Source organism: Atractosteus spatula, chromosome 11 (genome assembly GCF_055471065.1).
Source record: "Atractosteus spatula isolate fAtrSpa1 chromosome 11, fAtrSpa1.hap1, whole genome shotgun sequence".
Lineage (NCBI taxonomy): Eukaryota > Metazoa > Chordata > Actinopteri > Semionotiformes > Lepisosteidae > Atractosteus > Atractosteus spatula.
In genome coordinates, this window is record NC_142716.1 from 45,437,382 (window position 1) to 45,460,079 (window position 22,698).

The following is a 22,698-nucleotide window of genomic DNA, read 5'->3' on the forward strand; positions in this document are numbered from 1 at the left end:
GGTTTTTAGGATTGTTACACATCTATAATGAGTCAAAAGAAAGGTAACAAACTAGACGGAGCCATTTAGCCCATTGGGTAGTTATGAGGATGAGATCTGAGAATCTCATCCAGCCTTTTTTTAATAAACCCAAATCGATTTCAACCACATAGCTGAGTAAAAGGTTTTGGAAGTATGGAACAAGTATACATCTCATTGCTGTTAGTAGGTGGGTGTCCATACCATGATTTGAGACATATAGTAATGACATGATGACTGTTTTAGTGTCACAGCAGGAATTATAATGTCTCTACTTGTTCTTGTTTTTTTGCAGGTTGTCTTGGGGGTTACTGTATGCAGGTCTGGTCACCACCATGTCCATCCTGATGGCTGTGATCGCCACTTGCACCTCTCTCTTTCCCAAAAGCAGCTTCTTTGTCATCTTTCTGCTCATCTTCCTCTATGGAATCTCTTCGGTGAGTAATCATCTCATCGTCTGTAGATGATTTTTGAGCACTTAGCAAAACAAGGAGAAACACTTGTCATTTCCCATAAAGTACTGCCTGCTGTTAATATTTAGTTGTGGAACAGCAAGAAGTGTCCGATGCAAGTCGGGTTATATAATCCTTTTTTTTTTGTCCCTAGATATTCTTCTCCTTCATGCTGACTCCTTTATTTAAGAAACCGAAGTTTGCCAGCACTGTGGGATCCATGCTTACCGTGATGTTTGGATGTTTGTCCCTCTTCACTGTGCTGATGAAAGACTTTCCACAGCCTCTGGTCTGGATGCTGTGCCTATTGTCTCCTAGTGCCTTCTCCATTGGCATTGCTCAGGTATTGCTTGCAGCATGTTCATCAGATTGATTTAAACAGGACCACAAAAGAAATGCTGCTTGGGTTCACTATGAAACTCTCCATTGAAATACACCAAGAACAAGGACCATTTTAACAGTATTAAATTTAATCTGGTCGGCATTTTGTTAGCAAAATACAGATTGAATATTTCTGTATTACAGGATCTCCAAATATCAATCTTCAATCATTAAGTGTGGCAGTGTAAGAGCTTTGTATTACATTGTCAACATCCTTTTTATTTTGAGACTAATGATTTGGTTATATTAAAATCTCTATGATCGTCAGGACAAAAGAGCTGTCCACCAACATGGCTTCCAACAGTTAGACTGTAAAAGTCTTGAGTAATGTTCAAAGAAAACACAGGACACATCTAGTACACGACTATCTAATACACTGTTATTAATACTGTATTCAATAATTCAATTTTAATTACATATTACTGACTTATTAATTGCACATTATTACTGCATTTATTGAGTCTCAGTCCATGTATTAGTTACATTTCAAGCTTTCCATTCCATGTAAATGAGTTGTGCAGTGAGGATGCTGGTAAAGGCTCTGTGTTGTGCACCAGGTGGTATATCTGGAAGCTGTTGGTGATGGCGCAGTGTTCTCTACCCTGACCAGTGGGCCCCACCCACTCTTTGTACCTGTGCTCATGCTGGTCCTGGACAGCTTCATCTATCTGCTGTTGGCTCTATACTTGGACCAGGTCCTGCCAGGTCAGTGCAGTGCTGCTGTCTCTCAGAGCAGAAGATCCCCTAACATTCTGTTCAGCTGCTGTAGCTTATCTAACTGCAGTCTGTCTTAAATTAACAGATGAGCTACCTTCTGTGATTTCCCTTCCTTCCGTGTTTTTATTAGAATTTTTCAATTAGCCACAGTATTCTACAGGAATGCAATTTTTATTAAAAAAAAACAGACACCAACAAATGGATTTAACAATGAATATTCTGTTGCAAATGAACTAGAAATAATCCAGGGTATGGTTACCAGAAAAAAAGCACAAGGTACAGGAGACAAAAGTCTCTCACACAGAATCTCTCTCTGCACAGGCGAGTTTGGGCAGCGGCGGTCCTTTTTGTACTTTCTGAGGCCCTCCTATTGGTCAAGACGCGGCAAGCGGTACGAAGAAGTGAGCTCTGTGTACGAGAGTGAGGTGAACGGTGGCCCTTCTTCTCTGGAGTCGGTGGAGCCTGTCTCTCCAGAGTTCAGGGGGAAAGAGGCCATTAGGTAAAAGCCCTTTGGCAGCTTTCCTGTTCCATGATGATGGCTGGTTTTGCTTTTATCCTGAAATGCAGAACTCTGAACCAAAGTATAGACTGAAAATATGCATTGTACATCTTTTATAGCATATCTATAATTTTACAGTTTTTAATAAATAATCTTTACTTAAGGTTGACCTTTTTTCATTTTATTAAGTTTATTTTATTTATTTTTTGCTCTGAAAACCAAGAGCGTGACTGCATTTACAATGTATTTAGTACAGTTCCTTCTGCTAGGTGGGCAAGGGTGGCTGCAGAGATTGTACAAATCATCGGTTTGTTTCCCTTTTCTGCCAGAATAAACAATATCTGGAAGGTTTACAAGGAAAAGGACAGCAACGTGGAGGCACTGAGAGGTACTGTGGGACAGTTGACTAGCTCTAAGATGCTTGACTCTTTGAGGTTAATAGCAGTCTCACAACAAAGTGTTTTCCTTTATTGTTCTGGTCTTCATAACTCACCATCACTTCAATAACATATTCCTTTCAATTTGCTTCCAAGGAGAACGTAAAATGCTTTTCTGGTGCTTTAAATTGTACGTTTTGCTGGGATTTGAGGGCGTTACGATTTGAAGCCTTTCTCCGGTCACTGCACCAGTAATCACCATATGGATATTCAGTAAAGTGTGTAAAGAAAGTGTTGTTGTGTGGGTATAAGTAATTAAAAACAAAATGATTTGAAAAACGTTTATATTTTTATCTTTCTTTTACTATTTAGGTCTGACTTTTGACATCTATGAGGGCCAGATCACGGCTCTCCTGGGGCACAGTGGAGCAGGGAAATCCACGCTGATGAATATTCTTTGTGGGATCTGTCCTCCCACTGAAGGTGAGAGAGACAGGAAGGCGCTCCTGCCCCATAGCTTTAGATTTTAAACATTGGCAAATTTTAGGTAGTATTCCAATTATGCAGACTGCAATACACCCCTTTCTCCTTATCTGCAGTTTTACACACTTGTGGTGTCAGGACAGGTCTAGCCTGAGAGAAGTTCTTAAAACTTTTAGAATATTTAGAATCCTGAACCTTTTCAGACTGTCTCCAAGGTTCAAATCAAAATGTTTTTTTTCCGACGTTACCAGTTACTGTAGACCTCTTCCCAGTTCTTTATTCATCTGCGTTGGTCGCACACAGTCCTTCTGTTGGCATTTTTGTTCAAATCCTTCTAGCCATGCCAGAAGGTAAGTATCACTTTAGTGACACTAGAACTTCAGCAGCAACCATCAACACAGCATCACGTTTAGTCATGTTCATTGCTGTAGTCTTATCACGTCTTCCTGAAGATGACTGCACTCAGTAACTGCAAGGGTATATTATGTTCATTTTTACAATATTCTTTTTATATAAAAGAAAAGTGTGCTATTCTGTATTTTCTGTCATGTTCTTTTGTTAGTTGGGATACTGTATGTATGTATTAGGTATGTGCATATATATGGTGTGGGAGAGCTCTTTCCCAGTATATGCGGATAGTTAATGAATGTCTTCCCCTGCGAAAAAGGACAGGGTGTATTTATTTTAAACTTTAATAGCATCAGTCAGACGTGGCCCTGCTTCCTTGTCTTCCAAGGATCGGCCACGATCTATGGCTCGCCGGTGTCGGAGATCACACAGGAGCTGGAGATGCGGCAGCTGGTGGGCATCTGCCCACAGTTCAACATCATGTTCGACGTTCTGACCGTGGAGGAGCACCTGCACATCTTCGCTGCCATCAAGGGCATCCCGCCAGCTCAGATCGACCAGGAGGTCAGAGTCCGCATGAGACAGGCAGTCAGCCTATTCATAGATTCTCTGGGCAAACAGGACGAGAGAGACTGGTTTTCGTTTGTTTAATAGTTCAGTTTTGAAGACAATTAGTGAATAACTACAGAAAGATTCCTTTATAACATGTCCTAACATATCTCGAGTCCAGAAGGAGTATGCCAGTCAGTATTCCTTTCTTAGTCTGTCACTGAATTTAAATGGATTACACTGAGGGTCACTGAAATGTAGGTTTGGAGATGAGCTGCAACACAACTTGAGCCTTTCTTTTAGGATTCCATTTGATATTTCACTGGACAGGTTAGTGAGTGGCAACAGGTTAATGCAGGGGGTGGCCCTGTAGGTGAAAGACCGTCTGTACAGATCTTTTATTGCAGCAGGTCGAGCTCAGTCCATTTGTCTATGTCCTCCCACAGGTGGCCAAGGTGCTGAAGGACCTGGACCTGGAGAAGATCATGGACGCTCAGGCTAAGAACCTAAGTGGTGGTCAGAAGAGGAAGATGTGTGTGGGCATCGCTGTCTTGGGGGACCCAAAGGTTGGCTTGTCAGAGTGGTAAAACAGGCTGTGGAAGCCTAAGTTCTATCAGCCATCAGCGTCTCTAGATCTCATCCTGGTCATTATCTCTCCTGTCGCTCTCTTTTCCTCTGTGTGTCTGCCTCACCTTCTCTGGTTCTTTGCAGTAGATCTGTGTAAGCTTTATTAGGTTTCACTCTGCTGGGAGCAGTGAAATTGATTGGCTGGGGGGGGGGGGGGGTTATGCGTTATGCATTGATTTTACTGTTTATTAGCTTATGAGATTGTTTTCTGTGCACTTAGGGGCAAATGACTAAGACATTTCTGAAGGGCTCTTTTCCTCTGGGTGAATCATTGTCTTTTGTGCATTCCCATGACTTTTTAATTATGAAAACTCACATTCATTGCAGCTGTTTTAAAGGTTAATCCCTCTAGTCTGTGGTATTCTCTTTATTCCCCTGGCTCACTCGGTCCATGCCATATGTGTGCAACAGATTCTGCTGCTGGACGAGCCCACAGCTGGAATGGACCCCTGCTCTCGGCACCAGGTCTGGTCTCTGTTGAAGAGCCGGCAGGCAGGGCGGGTCACTGTGCTAAGCACACACTACATGGATGAGGCCGACATCTTAGCAGGTACTGAACTCTGGTGCTGCAAACCTCTGAATTTACCAGCTTTCTCCACACAGGAACATATTCAAAGCTTCCAGCACAGAAAGACAGTTTTCTTGTTGGCAAGTAATATTCTATTAGAAAATGTTATTCCCTGGTGGTGTGAATGAATGTCTTGTGTAGAAAGATGTGGTGAGATCATGCTTTATTTCTAAAACTTTAAAAACTCAAGCTTTCCTAAGAGTTTTTTTTTCTCGTCTTAGAGAGAAGGATGTTCTGAAGCATACCTTCTTTTAAAAGTTCCAATTAAATTAAAGATGTCATTTCTCACTTCTCTCTTTCACTCATTTTTTTGCTGTTTCTGCAGACCGCAAAGCTGTGATTTCGCACGGGCATCTGAAGTGTGTGGGGTCCTCTCTGTACCTCAAAACCAAATGTGGGGTCGGCTATCACCTCAGGTACTTCAGCTCCAGCAACAGGCTTGACCACACACAGCTTGATCATAATGAACTTCTCTAAGTGTTTTTTTCTTCCTAGTGGTGTGTACAAATAACTCGCCCACTTTCAGTACTTTCAGTTATACTGCTCTTTTGATGTTTTAGTTAGGGAGCATGCGACTGACTCATCTTGACTAGGTTGCTGAATAAAACAATTGTAAATTATAGGTTAGCCTACGAAGAAATTACTTCTTTTGAGTACTGAATTTCCATCCTTAGGGGCAATATTGATATTTTTGCAGATTGTTCAAGAAAACATTATATGCAGTGCCAGGAACTGCGGGAGAGAAGCAGAGTGTAATGTGGTCACCCCTTCTCTGTCTAGGATGTCAGTGAACGAGACATGTGAAGCCGATCAAGTCACCCTATTGGTCAAGCAACATGTTCCCAAAGCACAGTTGTCACGGCAACAGGAGGCAGAGCTGACCTACACCCTCCCCTTTGAGAACATGAACACATTCTCAGGTCAGGGCTCCCATGATTCTGTTGCTCAGCTCACAGGGGGAAAGACTGGAGTTTTTAAGGTGATGGCCTGTGCTGATAGCTATTACCTGGACGAAAGGAGTACTTCATGTGAATTTCACATAGTTACTTTGCATCACTTTTATTCTCATCACTTTGCCCAGTGTAATTTTTACAGCAGATTCTAAAACTGCAACTCAAGCCACGGCTTGACTATTCCTGTTTTCTACACATTATAGCAGATGCAGATTTGCAGGCATGAAAGTGGGGGGTCAGTTTTAGGTGCCAGAGTAGAGCAAGACTTGGATGTTAATTTTCCCTGATAAACCTTACTTTTGACATGCCCCCTCAAGGGATGTCCCCTCAGTGACAGTGAGTTTGTAGCAGACCCACCCTTGCTGCTTTCATCTCACTGCCTCTTTTCACCACTAGGCCTGTTCTCCGAGCTGGACAGCTGCCCCTCTTTGGGAATAATTAACTATGGGGTTTCCATGACGACCCTGGAGGATGTTTTCCTGAAACTGGAGGCTGAGGCAGAGGTGGATCAAGCAGGTCTGAGCTGTTGCCAGCTGGGCCTGAGCTCAGCTGTGCATTTCATTTGCTGTCTAATGAGCACATTTCCTGCGCCTGAAAGTGGAAGTTGATGGTCTCGGCTCTTCTGTGCCGCCAGATTACAGCGTGTTTAGCCAGGAGCAGGCGGAGGAGGAAGGGGACGCGTCCTCCCTGGACGACGCAGACCAGAGGCTCCTCACATTCTCCGACGGCCGGCCTGAGGAGCTGTCCGGCCACGCACTGTGGAAGCAGCAGTTCTGCACCATTGTCCGGCTGCACGTCCTCAACCTGCAGAGGGAGAAAAAACCCATCATTTACATGTGAGAGTCCACCCCCTTCCGTCTGGGATGATGACATTAGGCTAACTTGCCAGTAGCTTTAACCACTTTTTAATTCAGTTTTAAAACGCTGTTAAATCCTTCAAGTTCTAAACCCACCCGAAGAGTGGGTTCATCCCAGTATGTGTTCTTCTTTTGGTTTTGAAACAACACTGTCACGCTGCAATGGTGCTTTCTTAAACAGCTCCTCCTTGTTCATGTACATGATGTAGTCTGCTAGTCCAGGTGACTGTTCTTATACTTCACTTCCGGTTTCAAAACTGTGTCACCTTTCCTGCTGCAGCCTAGCTCTTTTTGGGATCTTTTTGGCCTCGGTGCTGACCCTGTCTCTGATCACTGGGAATATCCAGATCAACGCTGTGCCTCGCCTGCTCTCTCCAGATGTCTATCTGCTGCGGCCGAACCAAGCCCCCCGGAAATACACCACCAGCCTGCTGGTCCAAAACACCACTGGTGAGGAGGGAGGGGGGGCAGAGAACGATCTGAAGCTGTAATGAAATCGTTTTCCTGCATTAGAGTTATTTATGTTTCTCCTCTGATTTTATTTTTATCTGTGTCCTTAATGAGGCCAGTCTCGTGCCTCACTAAGGATCCGCTCAATAGAAGCCATCAGAGAGCAGTCAGGCAGATAGTTTTTTGTTGAATGAGGCCCCTGTTTCAGTTTCATAACTCTGCTTGTCTAGGTCACATGATTCATTTCAAACATCATCTGGTGCTTGTTTAGTGAAGCATGGACTTCTTGTTAGGACTCTTTTATCTTAAGATGGATAGATAATACTTTATTAACCCCGTAGGGAAATTGATGGACCTTAAATCATTAAGGTCGTAGGGGTCTTAATTGAAAGTCTTTTAGATGTTTTTTTTTAATCCAGGACCTCAAATTCATCTATGTATCTATGACCAGGAGTCAGAAAGATATTGAAACGTTTGAATTAGTAATGGTATGCTGATTGCAGGAGCTTATCCTGTTTTGTTGTTGTCCTTTGGACAGACTCCGATATAGGAGGTTTTGTCCACAACTTAGAAGCTCAGGACATTAAAGTGGAGTTGATGAAAGATGGGAACTTAACAGCTGCTGCTCCACACAGCGCTGGAATCAATGTAACTGGCTCCCGCAAGGTAAACACACACCATCTGTTATTATGCTTGTTTAATCTTCCATGATAAATCAAGACACAGAAATGTATTTTACAGTAAACTTTGTAACAGCTAGGAGTAGTTACTCACTAGTCAATGTCACTTAAAGTTCAATAGCACTGAAAATTGCTGTTGATGACCAGATGTTTGTATTGAACTAGATACTGCAAAAATGTGATGCTTTAGCTGTTGGGGTTTCTGAGCAGTTAATGTGTGATTCTCTGTTTTCCCCAGGGCTATGAGTACACTGCAGTGTTTAACAGCACCACTGTTCACTCCTTGCCCATCGTGGTCAACATCCTGAGCAATGCTCTTCTGCGGGCTTTTGATAACACCAGTAAAATTTGTACCTGGACAAAACCCTTTGACTTTGTGAGTAATATTAAAGTTCTTTGACTGAAGTGGAAAACTAAATAGAAAGAAACGTTTTTGCCAACTTTGCAACTTTGTCTCAAATTGCTTTTTAAGTTGTCAATACTTAATTTTGATAAATATATGTGAACATCTTCTTTAACTGCTATCTATATAAAATCTTAAGGAAAGCAAAATAACTTTTCTGAAATTTGTTCCTCCTTCTTTTATCAGAAAATGCCAGAGACGCTATCTTATGCTCTCATTTACATTGAGGCTGTTTTGCTGGGAATGCTGGGAGCAGGAATGCCAGCTTACTTTGCTATGGATAACACAAGGGATCGTGAGGTACCGTAAGAGTGTCTGCCTATCATCATTTTCAAAAGAAAGACTCTTTAGAGCAGAAGTGGGCGATACTGGTCCTGCAGGGCCAGCATGTCTGCAGGTTTTCTAGGTCTCTTCAAAGCAGCAGCAGCTGCTGACAGACTGGGTGAAGCTGTTCAGTTGGTCCCATTAGACCAATGCTCAGCTGGTTTAGGATTCATCTTCATCCTGTTAAGAGATGAATATCTGCAGGCACACAGGCCCTCTAGAACCAGGATTGTCCACTTGTGCTTTAGAGTAACCATTGGAGCCCAGGAAGGCCTGCACAGCCATTGCATGAACATGTAATTTGTTTGTATCCAAAGATGGAAAACTATAGATATTGTATCATAAGGGCCTATCTGACTGTACACCGTGAGCAATAGTTTGTTGTTGCCTGTAGTTTTACATCACATTCCTTTCTATGATATCTCATATTATTTTTTCTCCCCCTCTCTCTACAGATTAAGTGCCGCTCCAAGCTGCGTGTCTCTGGCCTGTTGCCTTCTGCATACTGGTGTGGCCAGGCGGCCATTGATATTCCCTTTTACTACCTCATCCTCACCAGCATGACCAGCACACTGTTTGCCTTCCACTCCACAGACCTGCTGCAGTCCAAAGCTGTCGCCCCAGTGGTCAGTCCATGACAATTTACATCTGCATGGGGGAATAGGTGGCTTCTATAGGTTAGATTACGGTCTTCAAGATAGGGAAATGGAGACGGCTGTGTTCTTTGTGCATTTCAGTTCACACCAGTAGAGTGTCACTTTTGTTGAACCTGTGGTCACCTTTCTTCACTTTCACCAAAAGTGAAAGGTCCCTGAGAGGCAGAAATGTGTGGAATGTAGCTCTGTTTCTACAGCTCTCAGACTTTAGTTTTAAGTGCTGTAATGCTTAATGTATCTTTTTGCATATGATTCAGGATTTTTATCATAAAATAACTTCAGTTTGACTCCCTCCCTTTCCATCTTCCAGGTTTTATGTCTAATTGGCTATGGTCCATCCATGATCCTCTTCACCTACATGGTTTCTTTCCTGTTCACTCGAGTTCAGAGCAATCGGGATTTCTTTTCTGTTGTGTCAATGATGGTGAGTGCCAATGTTCATTACGTGACTTCTTACTTGCAGTCATAGGGTGCTGCTGTTTCTCCATGCCTTATGGCTGTGTCTGTGCTTGTGTTTGAGGGTTTTTTAAAGTTTCCTTTGAGTATGTAGCTGATTTAATTAACAGTCAGATTAATAAATGGGATATACTTTTTATATTTGTGTTGTACATGTTTTAACTATTTTTTAACTTTATATTTTATTCTGTGACGAGTGTTGTGTCTTTTCTGTTGCTCTAGAATGAGCCTCTCTTCCAAGTTGTCATTGTAAATGAGAATGTGTTCTTAGCTGAACTAACAGTTAAAGAAAAGATTGATTAGTTGATGGTTTATGGTTCATTAGTTCATTATTTCTAGGTAGATTTCTAAGTGGATGCAGGTCTTTGATCTAATGGCAAGGACTTGATGATTTCTGCTGGGTAATAGCTGGTCCTGTGCTGTGCCCTAGGTGTGTGTGGTGTCTGCCTCCCTAGTGCAGCTGGCCTATGTGAATGAGAACCAGACCTTGGCCACAGTGCTGCATAACACGTTCTGCATCTTTAACCCCCTCTACCCCTTGATGGGCTGTCTCAACTGCATTACCAAGGTGAGTCAGTGGAGGCAAATGCTCAATCAGGAGACACAGACAGTGTCCTAACAGAAAAGTAGTGCTTTTGCATGAAATGAAAACTTGGGAATGTGTCTGGCTTGGCTCTTGGTGGGGGAAAAAAAACTCCCATTTTTGAGAAGCTACATTCAGTTTGGTGGGCACTACATTGTACTTTGTTCTTTCAGTGACCAAATTTATGTATCTCAGTCTGTGTACAGTATAACCACTACCAATGTTTATGTAATGTCTGATTTCCAGTGATCCATTGCTCCTCTCTATGATAATTTTGTAGGAAACCTTCTTAGAAGTAACCACCAATGAAGACGTATCTGCTCTGAAGAAGAACCTTCTCGTAGCTGTTGTGGTGGTGAGGAATGCATTTTTAATTTATCTTTAACCCACTGTTCTTTTAATAAAATATGTAATGTTTGAATTTAAGTTATTTGGTAGCTCGTTGTCAGTAAAAGACATCTTCCTGTCTATTGAGGCAGTTGCTTTCCAACAATTAATGGGGCACTGAGTCCTCATGTTAGTATGTTTACCAGTTTCACCTGTGCATTAAAATGCACTGTGATAAAAGAAACAGGAGGATGTGAAATACTTATATGCATACAGGTATGGTTTATGTGGACAGAGATGTATTGTCTATTGGGCTTTGGAGATTGAGGAAAGCAAGCAACTTGATGTAGTGTGTGTGTGAAGAGAAGCTCATGTTGATGTTCTCTTCAGCCCTATCTGCATGTCATCCTCCTGCTCCTCCTGCTGCGCTGGCTGGAGATCCACTGTGGGGGCAGCACCATGAAGAATGACCCACTCTGCAGGTACCAGCACTGAGTGCACGTGTCACTGAGGAATGCGCTGATTGTGCTAATAAAATATCGCCCCTTCAGGGTTTCTTCATGTTGTTCATGTCACCTTTCTTGCTTTTTTTCCCCATCATTTGGAAAAATAATATGCCAATTGCTGTTTGAGGTACAAGTCTTGTTTAATGTTTCCCTTCCTTTTCTGGTTTGGGATTTTTTTTTTGCAGGATCAGCACAGCAAAGGTTAAAGTGCACACAAACCCAGAGGTGCTGGAGAATGAAGACGAGGATGTCCAGGCTGAGAGGGCGAGAGTCAAAGAGGCCTTAACCTGTCAGAGCTGTGACGAGGTGCGTTTTTTAAATTTCTCTGTGGCCATGCTGTTGGGGTTGAAACACAATTCTCACTGGAGCATCTTAGAGTGTAAGAAGCTTTTGAGTTGTCAAGGTGAGCTGCTTCTTTTTTGATAATCCGTTACAAAAATGGTGAACTGTGAAGACTTTACTGGTATTGTTACATTTCCAGAATAAGCAGGCCTTCTTCTTCTATCCTTCTGTCTTTTCATGAACATTTCAAGATCAGATTAATTGGTGTGTGCTCACAAGGAGATAGCGTGATGGTTGGAGCGGCTGCCTCAAAACTCTTGGGTCCTGGGTTCAATTCTGGCCTGAGCCACCATCTGTGGGGACTTTTCATGTTCTCATGTGGTTGTCCTTCAGAAGCCGGTGGTGGTGGTGAGCGACCTGAGAAAAGAATACAAAGGCCGGAGGGAAGGCTTTTATTTCAACTCCAAGAAGAAGAAAGTGGCAAACAAAAACATCTCTTTCTGTGTTCGCAAAGGTGGGTTCAGCTACAGTATCGTACTTTTTAAAGCTAACAGCAACAGAAGTAGAATTGCCAGTGCACACCTGGCAACCTTATCTTGCTATTCTAAACACTTTCTTACTTTATTTCTAATGTTTTGTCATATAAACTTTCACCTTTAGTACTGCTCCCCTCATTCAGGCACTGTGCTGGCTAATGTGTGTGCATAAAACCATTAATCTGAAGAGGGTAAGATGTAAAGGGTAACTGTTCATTTTTAGCAATAGCTTTCTTTTTACCTTTTTATGGAGGAAGGAATATTATTTTGGCATTTTGACATATTTCTGTTCACGTGTGCTTTGCATAAGCTGTTAACAGAGGCCAGTGTCCTGAGTGGAAATGTATTTCTATGTGTACAGGGGAGGTCCTGGGCCTGCTGGGGCCTAATGGGGCAGGGAAAAGCACCACCATGTACATGCTGGCTGGAGACACTGAGCCAACAGCAGGACAGGTCTTATTCTTATTCTATAATATTATATCATTATATTCACAGCTGATGATCATTACTGATTATTTATTGGCCTCTTTCCTTGATCAGTTACTTAACATAAAATTATAGAGTGGTGGAATGATTTTCAGTCAGGCAGGTCTAACAGCAGGCCATTGTTTTGGCAGGTGGAAAGCTCCCTGGAGCGCATTGGGTACTGCCCTCAGGTCAGTCCTCTCTGGCCCAAGATTACTCTGCAGGAGCACCTGGAGATCTACGCTGCCATCAAGGGCCTTCACTGCCACGAGATCCCGGGCATCATCAAACGGTAACCCTTTGGCGTTGAGGGTGTCATTCACAATCAGAATACATTTGGAAACAAACTAGGATTGCACTAGATTAGAGGACATCACTGGAGTTATTGAAAAAATGTTGTGTTATTTTTTCTAACAGTGAAAGTCATTAATGCCATGACTTACTGTGTTTAGGCAACCGCAGTGCCGTGTTAGTAGGAGAGCTCCAGGGGCAGAATTGACCCTTTCGTATGCTTCATACTTCCTGCATTGCCCTCGGTGCTTTCAGGGAGTTCAGCTCTTAATCCTGACTGTTATATAGAGTTGCTGTTGCAGTAGCAGTGGCCAGAAATATCAAATACAACAGAGGAAGGTTGTCATATCAACCGTTTCCATTGGGGAAGGGCGGGGAACATAAATGCAACCAATGAATTATCAAAATGGCAACAAATAAGGACAGAAAAGAGCATTGTTTCATCATGTGCTGGAGATGACACTGAAGTAGAAGATCATCTCATAGTAGCTTGTCCAGCTTTCTTATTCTCTGCTAAGAGCATGTTTTCTCTGTAGTGTTGTGAATGCACTAGAGCTGAAGGAACATCTTCACAAGCAGGCCAAGAATCTCTCCGCAGGAATAAAACGGAAGGTAGGCAGAGATTCGCATGGAGTGTGGGTCAACGCTGATCAGAACTGTAAAACAAACTCTTGCATTGCCTGAATTAATGGTTTTTCTCATTACTTCAAAGTTGTTTACTGGATTCTTCAGGGCACAGTGCCTTGCAGTGATAAGCTCTAACTAACTTTATCATATACAGTTTCTAAAGTCTTGGTAGTTCATCTCAAACTGCCACCTTCATAGCCTTGGCTAAACCTCATTATGTCATTGTAAGCAGAAGAAAGTTTCTTCAGTGCAGCAGAAGCACGCCCATTAATTCTGTCCTTTCATTTCAGCTGTGCTTTGCGCTGTGTATGCTTGGAAACCCCCAGATTGTGCTTCTGGATGAACCCTCTATAGGCATGGACCCCAAATCCAAACAGCGGATGTGGTGAGTCCATCTGAGCACAAATGTACTGTTTTGTGTTAATGGAAAAGCATTTTTTCAGATTTGCTACGAAGGAAATCTGTGTTTCAACTAGGTAAAAAAAAGTTAACGATGGCAAGGAGGTTATACGTTTATCGAGCCTTTGTATTTAAAATGCTTGTGAGCACTTCGGTTGTATGAGCAGTGTTCTTTCCACAGGAGAGCTATCCGCACAGCTTTCAAGAACCGCCAGCGGGGGGCGATACTGACCACTCACTATATGGAAGAAGCTGAGGCAGTGTGTGACCGGGTGGCTATCATGGTGTCAGGACAGCTGCGGTGAGCTCTGTGGGACTGAGTACAGACTGAGGAGGGCCACTAGAAATACTGCCCGTTCTTAGAAATACAGAAACAAGCCTGCAGTGTGTGGCATTCCCATTCTGGAGTCTTGATTTCCAGGTTTCTGGCACTCTATGCATCACATGGCTGGGTTTTACATCTTCTTGTGATATTCAATCTGTCCCTGAAAGCATAGAAAAGAAAAAAGACCACTGTAACTAAATGTTATCATGAACTGTGAGTTTTCTTATATTGTATTTGGACTTAGAGTGTCATTCATGACATTATAGATGAAAAGAACTTACTTATGGGGACTTGAAACAGTTACGCACCAATAGAGAAATAACTTTTTCTCACTGTTATCATGATTAAATATTCTTATGTTTTTAGACATATATTGTATCATTTGTCATCAGTTACTTTAGCACTGTCCTGGGGATTGTCAAGAAGTTCTGACAGGATGCTAGGTTTGCACTGGGTAGATGTCTTTGTATGAGAGATTAGCTAAGTTTTCCAAAAGCACTACATTAGGGCCTTTTCTTTTCTGGGGTCCTGCAGGTGTATTGGGTCAATCCAGCACCTGAAGGGGAAGTATGGCCGGGGGTATAGTCTGGAGGTGAAGCTCCGAGAGGAGATGACCGGCCTGCAGCAGGTGGCTCTACTGCACAAGGAGATCCTGAGAATCTTCCCTCATGCTGCGCGCCAGGAGAGGTAGGCTGTGCTGTAAGACACTGCGCTGTAACAAAGGGCCCACTTGTGATGACACATGGCCTTCTGGAGGAGAACCCACTGGCTGATGTCAGTGATCTGTTGGGTCACCAGGATCCGTTCGTCTGCATGTCCTCGTCCTGGTGGAAGAGGCAGTGCCTACATCTTGAATGAATTTAATCGCATTCAGTGATGAAACCAACGTGACCCATATTGCATGTCAGGTGACCCTGTGAGGGATTACTCCCAGGATGCAACTGTGAAAGTATGTAGAAGAAATCATAATTTATAGCCACTATTGTCCTTTATGACTGCTGCCTTCATGATCAGTGATGAGAAAAAATGCTTCTAGAGATGTGCGTCATTTTTTTTACCAGATGAAGAAAAAATCTTATTCGTGATGACCTAATACAATGACCGAGAGGATGACACCATTGATACTTGGAAACTTAAGTGAAGAACATTAAGGACAATCAATAACGTATACATAACATTAAGGGGATATGGTAATGTTAGTATGTGCAAGTTTCAGGCAGAGAAAGATTGAATCATAAAACAGGACGTACCCTGAGATACACAAGTAGACATTTTCAGTCCTTTCTGCAGATTGTTCAACTTGTTTGGCACTTCAAATTAAATCGACTTGTGCCCAAAGTCTGTGGTTTCTCTTCGGGGGTTCACTTTGATAAAAGTACTGCATCTTAAATTCTAGTATGGCAAAAGGAACTGCATTTTATTATTGTTTGAAATGTGTTTTCCCAATTAAAGATCTGTAACGTAATGTACCGTACATTAACTTAACATTCATCTACTATACTGAGAGGGCTAATCAGTCACGGAAACAACTATGAGTGTGATAGACGCCCATCAGTGATGCACCTTATGGGAGAGTGATGTAAATTCACAATTCACACAGATAGTTAAACTGTGACAGATTCCCAACTTTGTCTCATTAACAATAAAATATTTACGATCATTACTAAGGGAACAGTTTAAATATATTCTTTATTAAATAGCATGCATTGCTTTATGAGATTTTGATAGAAGATGATTTAGATTTAGAAAGCTAACTCTAAACTGAAAATCAATCATTAGTGATGCTGAAATAGGTCTAGTTTAAGAGCATGTTTATATGCTCATATAGATAGATATGAGCAGGCTCTTACCAGAGCAATGTTGTTATGTGGAGAGAAGAGCTGGACCAAGAAGAGAACCATGTGACACTCCCTTAATAACTGGAAGAAGTTGTCCAATACATTTGAAAACCAGCTGAATAACATGTCTCTTTTTTCCCTGCAGCTTTGCCACTCTGATGGTGTACAAGATCCCCATGGAAGATGTAAAATCACTTGCAAAATCTTTTTTACAGTTAGAGACAGGTAAACATCTAGATACGATAGACACAATCTGCTGCTTCTAGTTTTTCATTATTCTTTTCCTTTAATAATTTAAATACTAGCTAGGTCATTTGTATTGAATGGTGTGTTTTTTTGTTTTACAGCAAAGCAGACTTTTAAATTTGAGGAGTACAACTTTTCTCAATCTACCCTTGAGCAGGTATGTGACCGTCCATAGGAATGTTAGGAATGTTGTTACTCATCATTCTTTCATTTAAGGAATTATTGATGAGCTGAATAATCTCTTACAGTGACCATTTACTTAGTTTTTTAATTTATTCACAAAAGGGGCAGAACAACATTAGTTCAAAACCCTTCAGGGTTTGGTTCTGCCTAAATCTCAGGTGTGTTTTCTTGCAAACTTTTATTTTTAAAGAGCTGTTTTGTTTCATTATATTTTTATAAGGTGTACAAAGAAGTTGTCTCAATGAGCTTATCCTCTCATTTCATAGTGTGCAGTTCCTGTAGATGATGCCTTCAGAGCAGGTTTAAATTCTAGTTAGAAATACCGTTTGTGTGATGCTCAGTGGATGATGACTTAATCCTGCCCTCTTTGGCCTCCACAACTTTGAATGTTTTGAAGAAATAGGATATTATAGATCTCATTCTTTTTGCATGCAGCCTGTGCTTTCATTCCTGATCTGTCCTCCTTCCTTCTCTGCAGGTCTTCATGGAACTTGCAAAAGAGCAGGAGAATGAGGAACAGGAAGTGGGGTCCTTAAGCACACATTTCCAATGGCAGAGACTTCAGCAGGACACGCCCATATCTGCAAACCATGCAGACAGCGTTGTGCATCAGCTGTGACCCCTCAGCTGCAGTACTGAGCTTCTTCTGTCACTTACGCTGGATCCTAGCTCTGTTGTACTTCAGCCTGTGATGAGTTCTTACAGATCTTAGATCTCCAGTGCTTTGGAATTTTTCAGTCACTTGCATCGCCTGGTGCTTTAAATCTGTACTGAATAGCCAAGATTATCTCAGATCCTGTTTCACCTGGTTCTCTTATGTTATTGGAGAGATTTTTTTTAAATGATGCAGCCAACTAGCGTTCCTATTTTTTTACCCTGATCTGGAATCATTAATGGAACCCGCCCAACTTTATTAGAGTTTGGTCATCTGTTGTTCATTAGGTTTCTCGCAAATGAAGGCTCACTGGAGCTCTGCATAACATCAAACTACAATGGCACTTGTAACACAATATGACTTTCAAAAGAAGATCTTTTAATCTTAGATCATTACATGTCCTATGGTAAACAGATCGTATATACATATTCAGTTCCCATGCTAAAAAATCACTTGAACATGCCTCTTACAAAAAGAAGACTTCTCACTCTCAGAAAAGGTGCTTATCTTGGTCTGTCAGTCATTCCCTAAGGAACTGGTTCTACAGTTATGAAGATTAAACAAGAAAGAAGTTCCCAAGCAAACATGAGAAGAAAAATACACAAGTAAAAGCAACACAAGTGTCATCCTGTTTTGCTTCTGGGACAAGCAGATTGAGTTTTAATTGGATTGTCGTGCAGTGGTATATACAGTAACAGCAAGTGATGCATGCAAGTAGCAAACTGGTAATCTTGGAAGGACAGGACCTTTTCTGCTTCATTCATGCCTTGTAGTATGAGGACAAGGCTACTACAGAAATTAACAAGCATGCTTTAGGAGGCTCTTATTGTTATTTCAAGCAATTCTTCACTCACCAGAATAGGAGGACAGGCATTCTCTTGAAAAAGCATGTATTTAAGGGGCCACAGCCTGTACTGCTGTAATGTTTCAGGTCTGTGTAAGAGATCAAGAAACAAAAACGCCACTGTTATGAAATAACAGTAAGAAATTGCAAGGACACTTGATACCCACAACCTTTTAATCAGCAGTCGAAACACTACGGAAATACAGTATCTGAGAAATTAATCTGATTTGGAAATTCAAGAGCATCTTAAAAACAAAGCTGTTTTTAACAGCTGGGTTTTGAGTGAATGTTTTGTCCGCAAACACTGGCTTTCTTTCAGGTCTGTTGCTTGTGGCTCTTGATACTGTGCGCTGTACTCTGAGTCATGGAACATTGTTGTGAAATTCTTGTGATTTTACCCTTCTGTACCCTAGATGTATATGCTGCAAAGGGTATAGCCGCTGTATTAATATATAAATGTATACGTTTGTACATGTGTATATGAAAGTGATGTATATTGCAGAAAGAAGCGACCCATCATAACAGAGGGAAGTAGACAGGAGCATTGGGAAGTACAAGCACTGATCAGTCTTGTTAAACTGCTCTTTCTTATGTGTGCGTGCTGCAGTTTTATTTTGAGTGTGTTCCAATTAAGATGATTGAATGTTCTTAGGAATGGAACAGTCACTCTTAGATCAGACCTCCAGCAAATATATTGTGTTACTTATAACATGCATGCAAATCATATCACCTCCCGCAGTGTGATGATGCTAAAGCACGTAATCTTTGATGCCAGAGTACCATCATGTTTCTTCATAGCTGCAATTAAATGAAGACACCTTAATTATACTGTATTTGTTGGTCCTTAAATCAATATTCGGATCACTTGTTGGATGTCATTACAAAAGTCACACACCCGCTAGATTTTTCAAATGCCTAGAATTTTAATTGCTGAAATTTAAATGTTTTTCCACAATTTACCTGAGACAAACTGCATTTGCAATGCCTGTGAGGGATAAAAAAAGAACATGAAGATGGGTCTTGCCTTTAGATTTTACTTATTTTTCCCATCCAGTGTTAGGTTTTGAAATTTTGATGTATTGATAATTAGGGTTGTTATCTGGCTGGGAAAAGTCCTTATTTTAGTGAGTGGATCAGATTTTTTCTTGTACATTGGTGGTGGTTGTATCAAAAGTTGTGAAATAGGTTGTTTATTGAAAAAGCCATCCTGACAAGCCCTGTGAAATCAGACAAGAATTAATTCTCTTGCTTCTGTCATGGGAATTCTTTTTATTCCTAAGCTCTCTTCTCGCTAGCTTTTGCTAGTCCTGTGCATTCTAATGGAAACCGGTCATACTATATGTCTAAGACATACTGTTGATACACTTTTTTTTACATTTTTTCATGCCATTTATTTAAATTTGGTAGATTATCAAAGTCTTGTATTTCTTAAGGTTAAACTCTAATTGCACTGATCACTTTTTATCAATAAAAATAAAATGTCCATTTATATAAAACATGTAGCATAAGACATAAGAGCTGCATAACATTTATTGGCATTGGATTCTTGGTTGGCACTAAATAGAACTAAGAATATTGCTTTGGTAAAGACTTTCAATTTCATTTTGCCTGTGATTTATTTTGTAGTATTTTTTCTATTGAGTGACTATATTACAATTTATTATCCATCAAGATCACCTTGCATTTTTTGGACCAATGAGCTAAAATCTCTAAACTTTCATCCAGCTATAGGATGTTGACTTTGGATTTTAATATAAATAGGTGCAAAAATATTTATATGATTAAAAAAACTCCAGCATTTTATGTTTGCTGTTTTTCCCACAATACCAATCTCTTCATATAATCTTACTGTTAATAGAGTTTTTAGATTTAGAATTTTAAGGCATATAAACACTGATACTTTTTCTACTTTCTCTTCATAACGGATGCATCATGGGATTTCTACATCACAGTACATACAGTAACTCATCTCTTATTCAATATATTTCTCTGGTTATTTTGAAAGTGCTGACAGATGTTCATTTTTGAAAGTTTTTCTCAGTTGAACTGAACTGCCTCCACTGGATGCATATTTAATTTAGAGTTTTAAAAACTCTTCATTAAACTCCATCTGATTTTATTTGAGCAACTACTGTAAAATGTGTAGATAGCCGAGAGTTTTTCTCACATATTATCTTCCCATTCTGTCAAGCCTGACTGTATTTGAAAGCCTTTATTCTGTTTCTTTTAATCCCAAAAATAGACTAGACTGCATATGAAAAACTGAAATGACCTCCTTTTGACTGCCATACAGTTTTTCATCAACAAGAACCAGAGTTCCCAAAAGCAAAGATGAGAAGCCTTCATATTTATAACACTTTCGGTGTTAGAGGGATGTGTCGTCTGCTGGACTTTGGGTGTCAGTGTTGGAATCTTGGGTACTCTGAATTTTAAGATCTTAGCTTTCTGCCCTCCCCAAGTCTGTCTTTGGAGCCGAGCTTATTACTTTCATTGCAGAAAAGGTGTTGAATGCAGATTGTGGTCAGTCTGAAACCTGCAAACTGGTTGCTTTATGATATCGAAGATCTAAGATCTTGCTGTACATGATATATGTGAGTATTTTCCTTTCATATATTTTAGTGAGGGAGGATTTTCGTTAATTGTAGATTTTAATTAGATTTATTTTGTAAATGCAACTTATTTGTGTTCACAACCTGAATTTTTTTGTTCATAGCACCACCATCTAAGCAAGCTAAATGTTGCATTTTATTCCCAGATTGTATTAATGTTATTTGTGTTTATTTATGTTTTATTTGTATTGCCTTGCTAACTTTCCTTTAGTTTAAATCTGGGTTAGGTCTCAATGCTAGATCTTTGTCTCATATATCCATCACAAAACTTAATATTTCTGTGCCTCAAAATTAGCAAAGTTACTTAATTGCACACCACTGATAAATAAACGCCCCTTAAACCTTAATTAATTTGCTTTGCAAACAACACAGTTTTGGATTGTGAAATGATTACTAAATTATTTTATTTTGTAGTTTTGCAGTGCACAACTGATACCTGAGAACAAAAAAGCAAATTTTGTGTAAGCCTTTAAATGCTCTTGGAATATGCATCTACAAAAGCAACACACTTTTTTTTGCTGTTATGCTTTTATCTATCTTTCATTGTTATCATTTTAAGACATTAAACATTTTTTAAATCTTTGTGCTGTTTGACAGTTCTATATTCCACTGCCTTGTTTGCTGCATCATAGCCTATATGACACAGTATAGGTTTTTATTTTCCATTATTATCGTTGTTGTTGTTGTTTTAACTGCACACAAGCTCTTGTTTTCACGGTTTCTCTGGGTGACCTTTAAATGGGTGTGTACTGTATGTTCTGTTCTCTTCAGAAACTAGTCAGTGCTCTCAATGCTGGAAAAACAATACATGGTATACCTTTAATAAAGACTACTGGAATCACCCAGACGTTTTCTGTCTCTCTTTCTAATTTGTGTGACTATACCATTGTATAGAAATATTTTTCTCTTTTTTTAAGCAATGTAGATATTGTTTTAGAGAATTCTTTTAGTTTTCAATTACTACACCTTACTGCTACCCTTCTCAGTCGGCAAGGGCGTCTAGCTCCTGACTGGAAGGTCCTGGGTTCAATCCCAGGTAGGGGTAGCTTGCTCTAATTCCTTCCACACGGCCCCCAGGTCCACTCAGCCTGCTTTCCGAGTGAGTACCAGGGGTTAATCCACCTCCAGTGTCGGATGGTCAAGGAAAAATGGTGTCCCTTGCCCCCCATTCCTCATGGGCGTTTATGGCCAGGAAAGGGACCTACCTACCTACTGCTACCCGTCAAACGATCTCTTGAGTTACAGTATCTTAACCACTGCTAATGTGCTGCACCAGGCTCTCTTCTTGTTATTTTTTCAGTGGTAAATATTATTTAAATGTTTGGCTTCAGTGAAGCTGACCATTAGATAATGGAAAGCAAAGCAGAATGAAAACCTGGTGGGTGAGTCCTCATAGAATACAACTTTCAGAAACATGAGAAGCCCCTGTTGTTGCTAGTACTGTACATAAGCTAATGAGGTGTAAAACCTGATTCAGAGCACTGGGACGCTGATCACAGACCTCCTCAGTCTGTCAGGGTTTATGGTAATTACAGTACCTTCAGCTTAATAAAGAGGAATAAGGCTTATTTTGCTAAAGTGTAGCACAGTTCAGTGCTAAACTGAGCTAAAGTGGAATGAAGACCATATTATTTTAGAACTGTTTTCATATATTACTGAATTGATTTAGCCGGAAACGGAAAAGCCAGATTTAGCAAAGATCAGGCATTAGGTTAGTAGACAAGAATAGACATACTCATGCAGTGTATGCAGTACACCTTGCACAGTGCCACTATCCAGTTCATTCCAGAGATCTTAAATTCACCAGCTCGACGAAGATAAAGATGTTCATTCTTGTTAAGCGTTAAACTAACCCCACGATTGTCCTGGAAGCCAAGGGTACAAAGGAGGAAACATCCTGACATTCATTGCAGGACATATACAGTACACACAGTAACAACCAGTAAACCTAGTCAGCATGTCTCTGTGAGGTAGAACTTGCAAATTCTGTAGAGAGGGTCCCTCTTTTTTAAATCCAGACCTGCTCAGAACTGCAATAGTAACCACTAGGCCACTGTGACAACTTTCAGACGTTATAGCTGAAGGATGGGAAAAATAAACGTTCGCTTTAGCAAGCAACTTGCTTTACGTTAGCAAACGCAAGCACGTTATGTAATCGGTCCTTTGGCGGGGATGCAAAGCAGT

At 40.7% G+C, this 22,698-nt stretch overlaps 1 protein-coding gene across 2 annotated transcripts in view; it reads left to right on the plus strand.

The window, feature by feature from the left end:
- Positions 1–21,361, plus strand: part of abca5 (ATP binding cassette subfamily A member 5) — a 28,190-nt gene extending 6,829 nt beyond the window's left edge. Inside the window, exons 7-39 of one of the 2 annotated variants that reach the window (XM_088927536.1) lie at positions 314–455; positions 625–813; positions 1,409–1,556; positions 1,890–2,067; positions 2,397–2,455; positions 2,817–2,927; positions 3,664–3,839; positions 4,271–4,390; positions 4,863–5,001; positions 5,345–5,435; positions 5,800–5,939; positions 6,369–6,488; positions 6,607–6,808; positions 7,110–7,279; positions 7,818–7,945; positions 8,198–8,335; positions 8,549–8,662; positions 9,142–9,312; positions 9,653–9,766; positions 10,229–10,366; positions 10,662–10,736; positions 11,099–11,190; positions 11,400–11,520; positions 11,890–12,010; positions 12,394–12,485; positions 12,650–12,789; positions 13,325–13,400; positions 13,706–13,800; positions 13,996–14,115; positions 14,674–14,826; positions 16,123–16,202; positions 16,325–16,380; positions 16,885–21,361. In XM_088927536.1, coding sequence (XP_088783662.1) covers positions 314–455; positions 625–813; positions 1,409–1,556; positions 1,890–2,067; positions 2,397–2,455; positions 2,817–2,927; positions 3,664–3,839; positions 4,271–4,390; positions 4,863–5,001; positions 5,345–5,435; positions 5,800–5,939; positions 6,369–6,488; positions 6,607–6,808; positions 7,110–7,279; positions 7,818–7,945; positions 8,198–8,335; positions 8,549–8,662; positions 9,142–9,312; positions 9,653–9,766; positions 10,229–10,366; positions 10,662–10,736; positions 11,099–11,190; positions 11,400–11,520; positions 11,890–12,010; positions 12,394–12,485; positions 12,650–12,789; positions 13,325–13,400; positions 13,706–13,800; positions 13,996–14,115; positions 14,674–14,826; positions 16,123–16,202; positions 16,325–16,380; positions 16,885–17,025 — 4,150 coding nt within the window. In that variant the 3' untranslated portion in view covers positions 17,026–21,361. The remainder of the gene's footprint in view (positions 1–313; positions 456–624; positions 814–1,408; positions 1,557–1,889; positions 2,068–2,396; positions 2,456–2,816; positions 2,928–3,663; positions 3,840–4,270; positions 4,391–4,862; positions 5,002–5,344; positions 5,436–5,799; positions 5,940–6,368; positions 6,489–6,606; positions 6,809–7,109; positions 7,280–7,817; positions 7,946–8,197; positions 8,336–8,548; positions 8,663–9,141; positions 9,313–9,652; positions 9,767–10,228; positions 10,367–10,661; positions 10,737–11,098; positions 11,191–11,399; positions 11,521–11,889; positions 12,011–12,393; positions 12,486–12,649; positions 12,790–13,324; positions 13,401–13,705; positions 13,801–13,995; positions 14,116–14,673; positions 14,827–16,122; positions 16,203–16,324; positions 16,381–16,884) is intronic. The other variant, XM_088927537.1, reaches the window with a different exon arrangement.
- Positions 21,362–22,698: the final 1,337 nt, after the last annotated feature.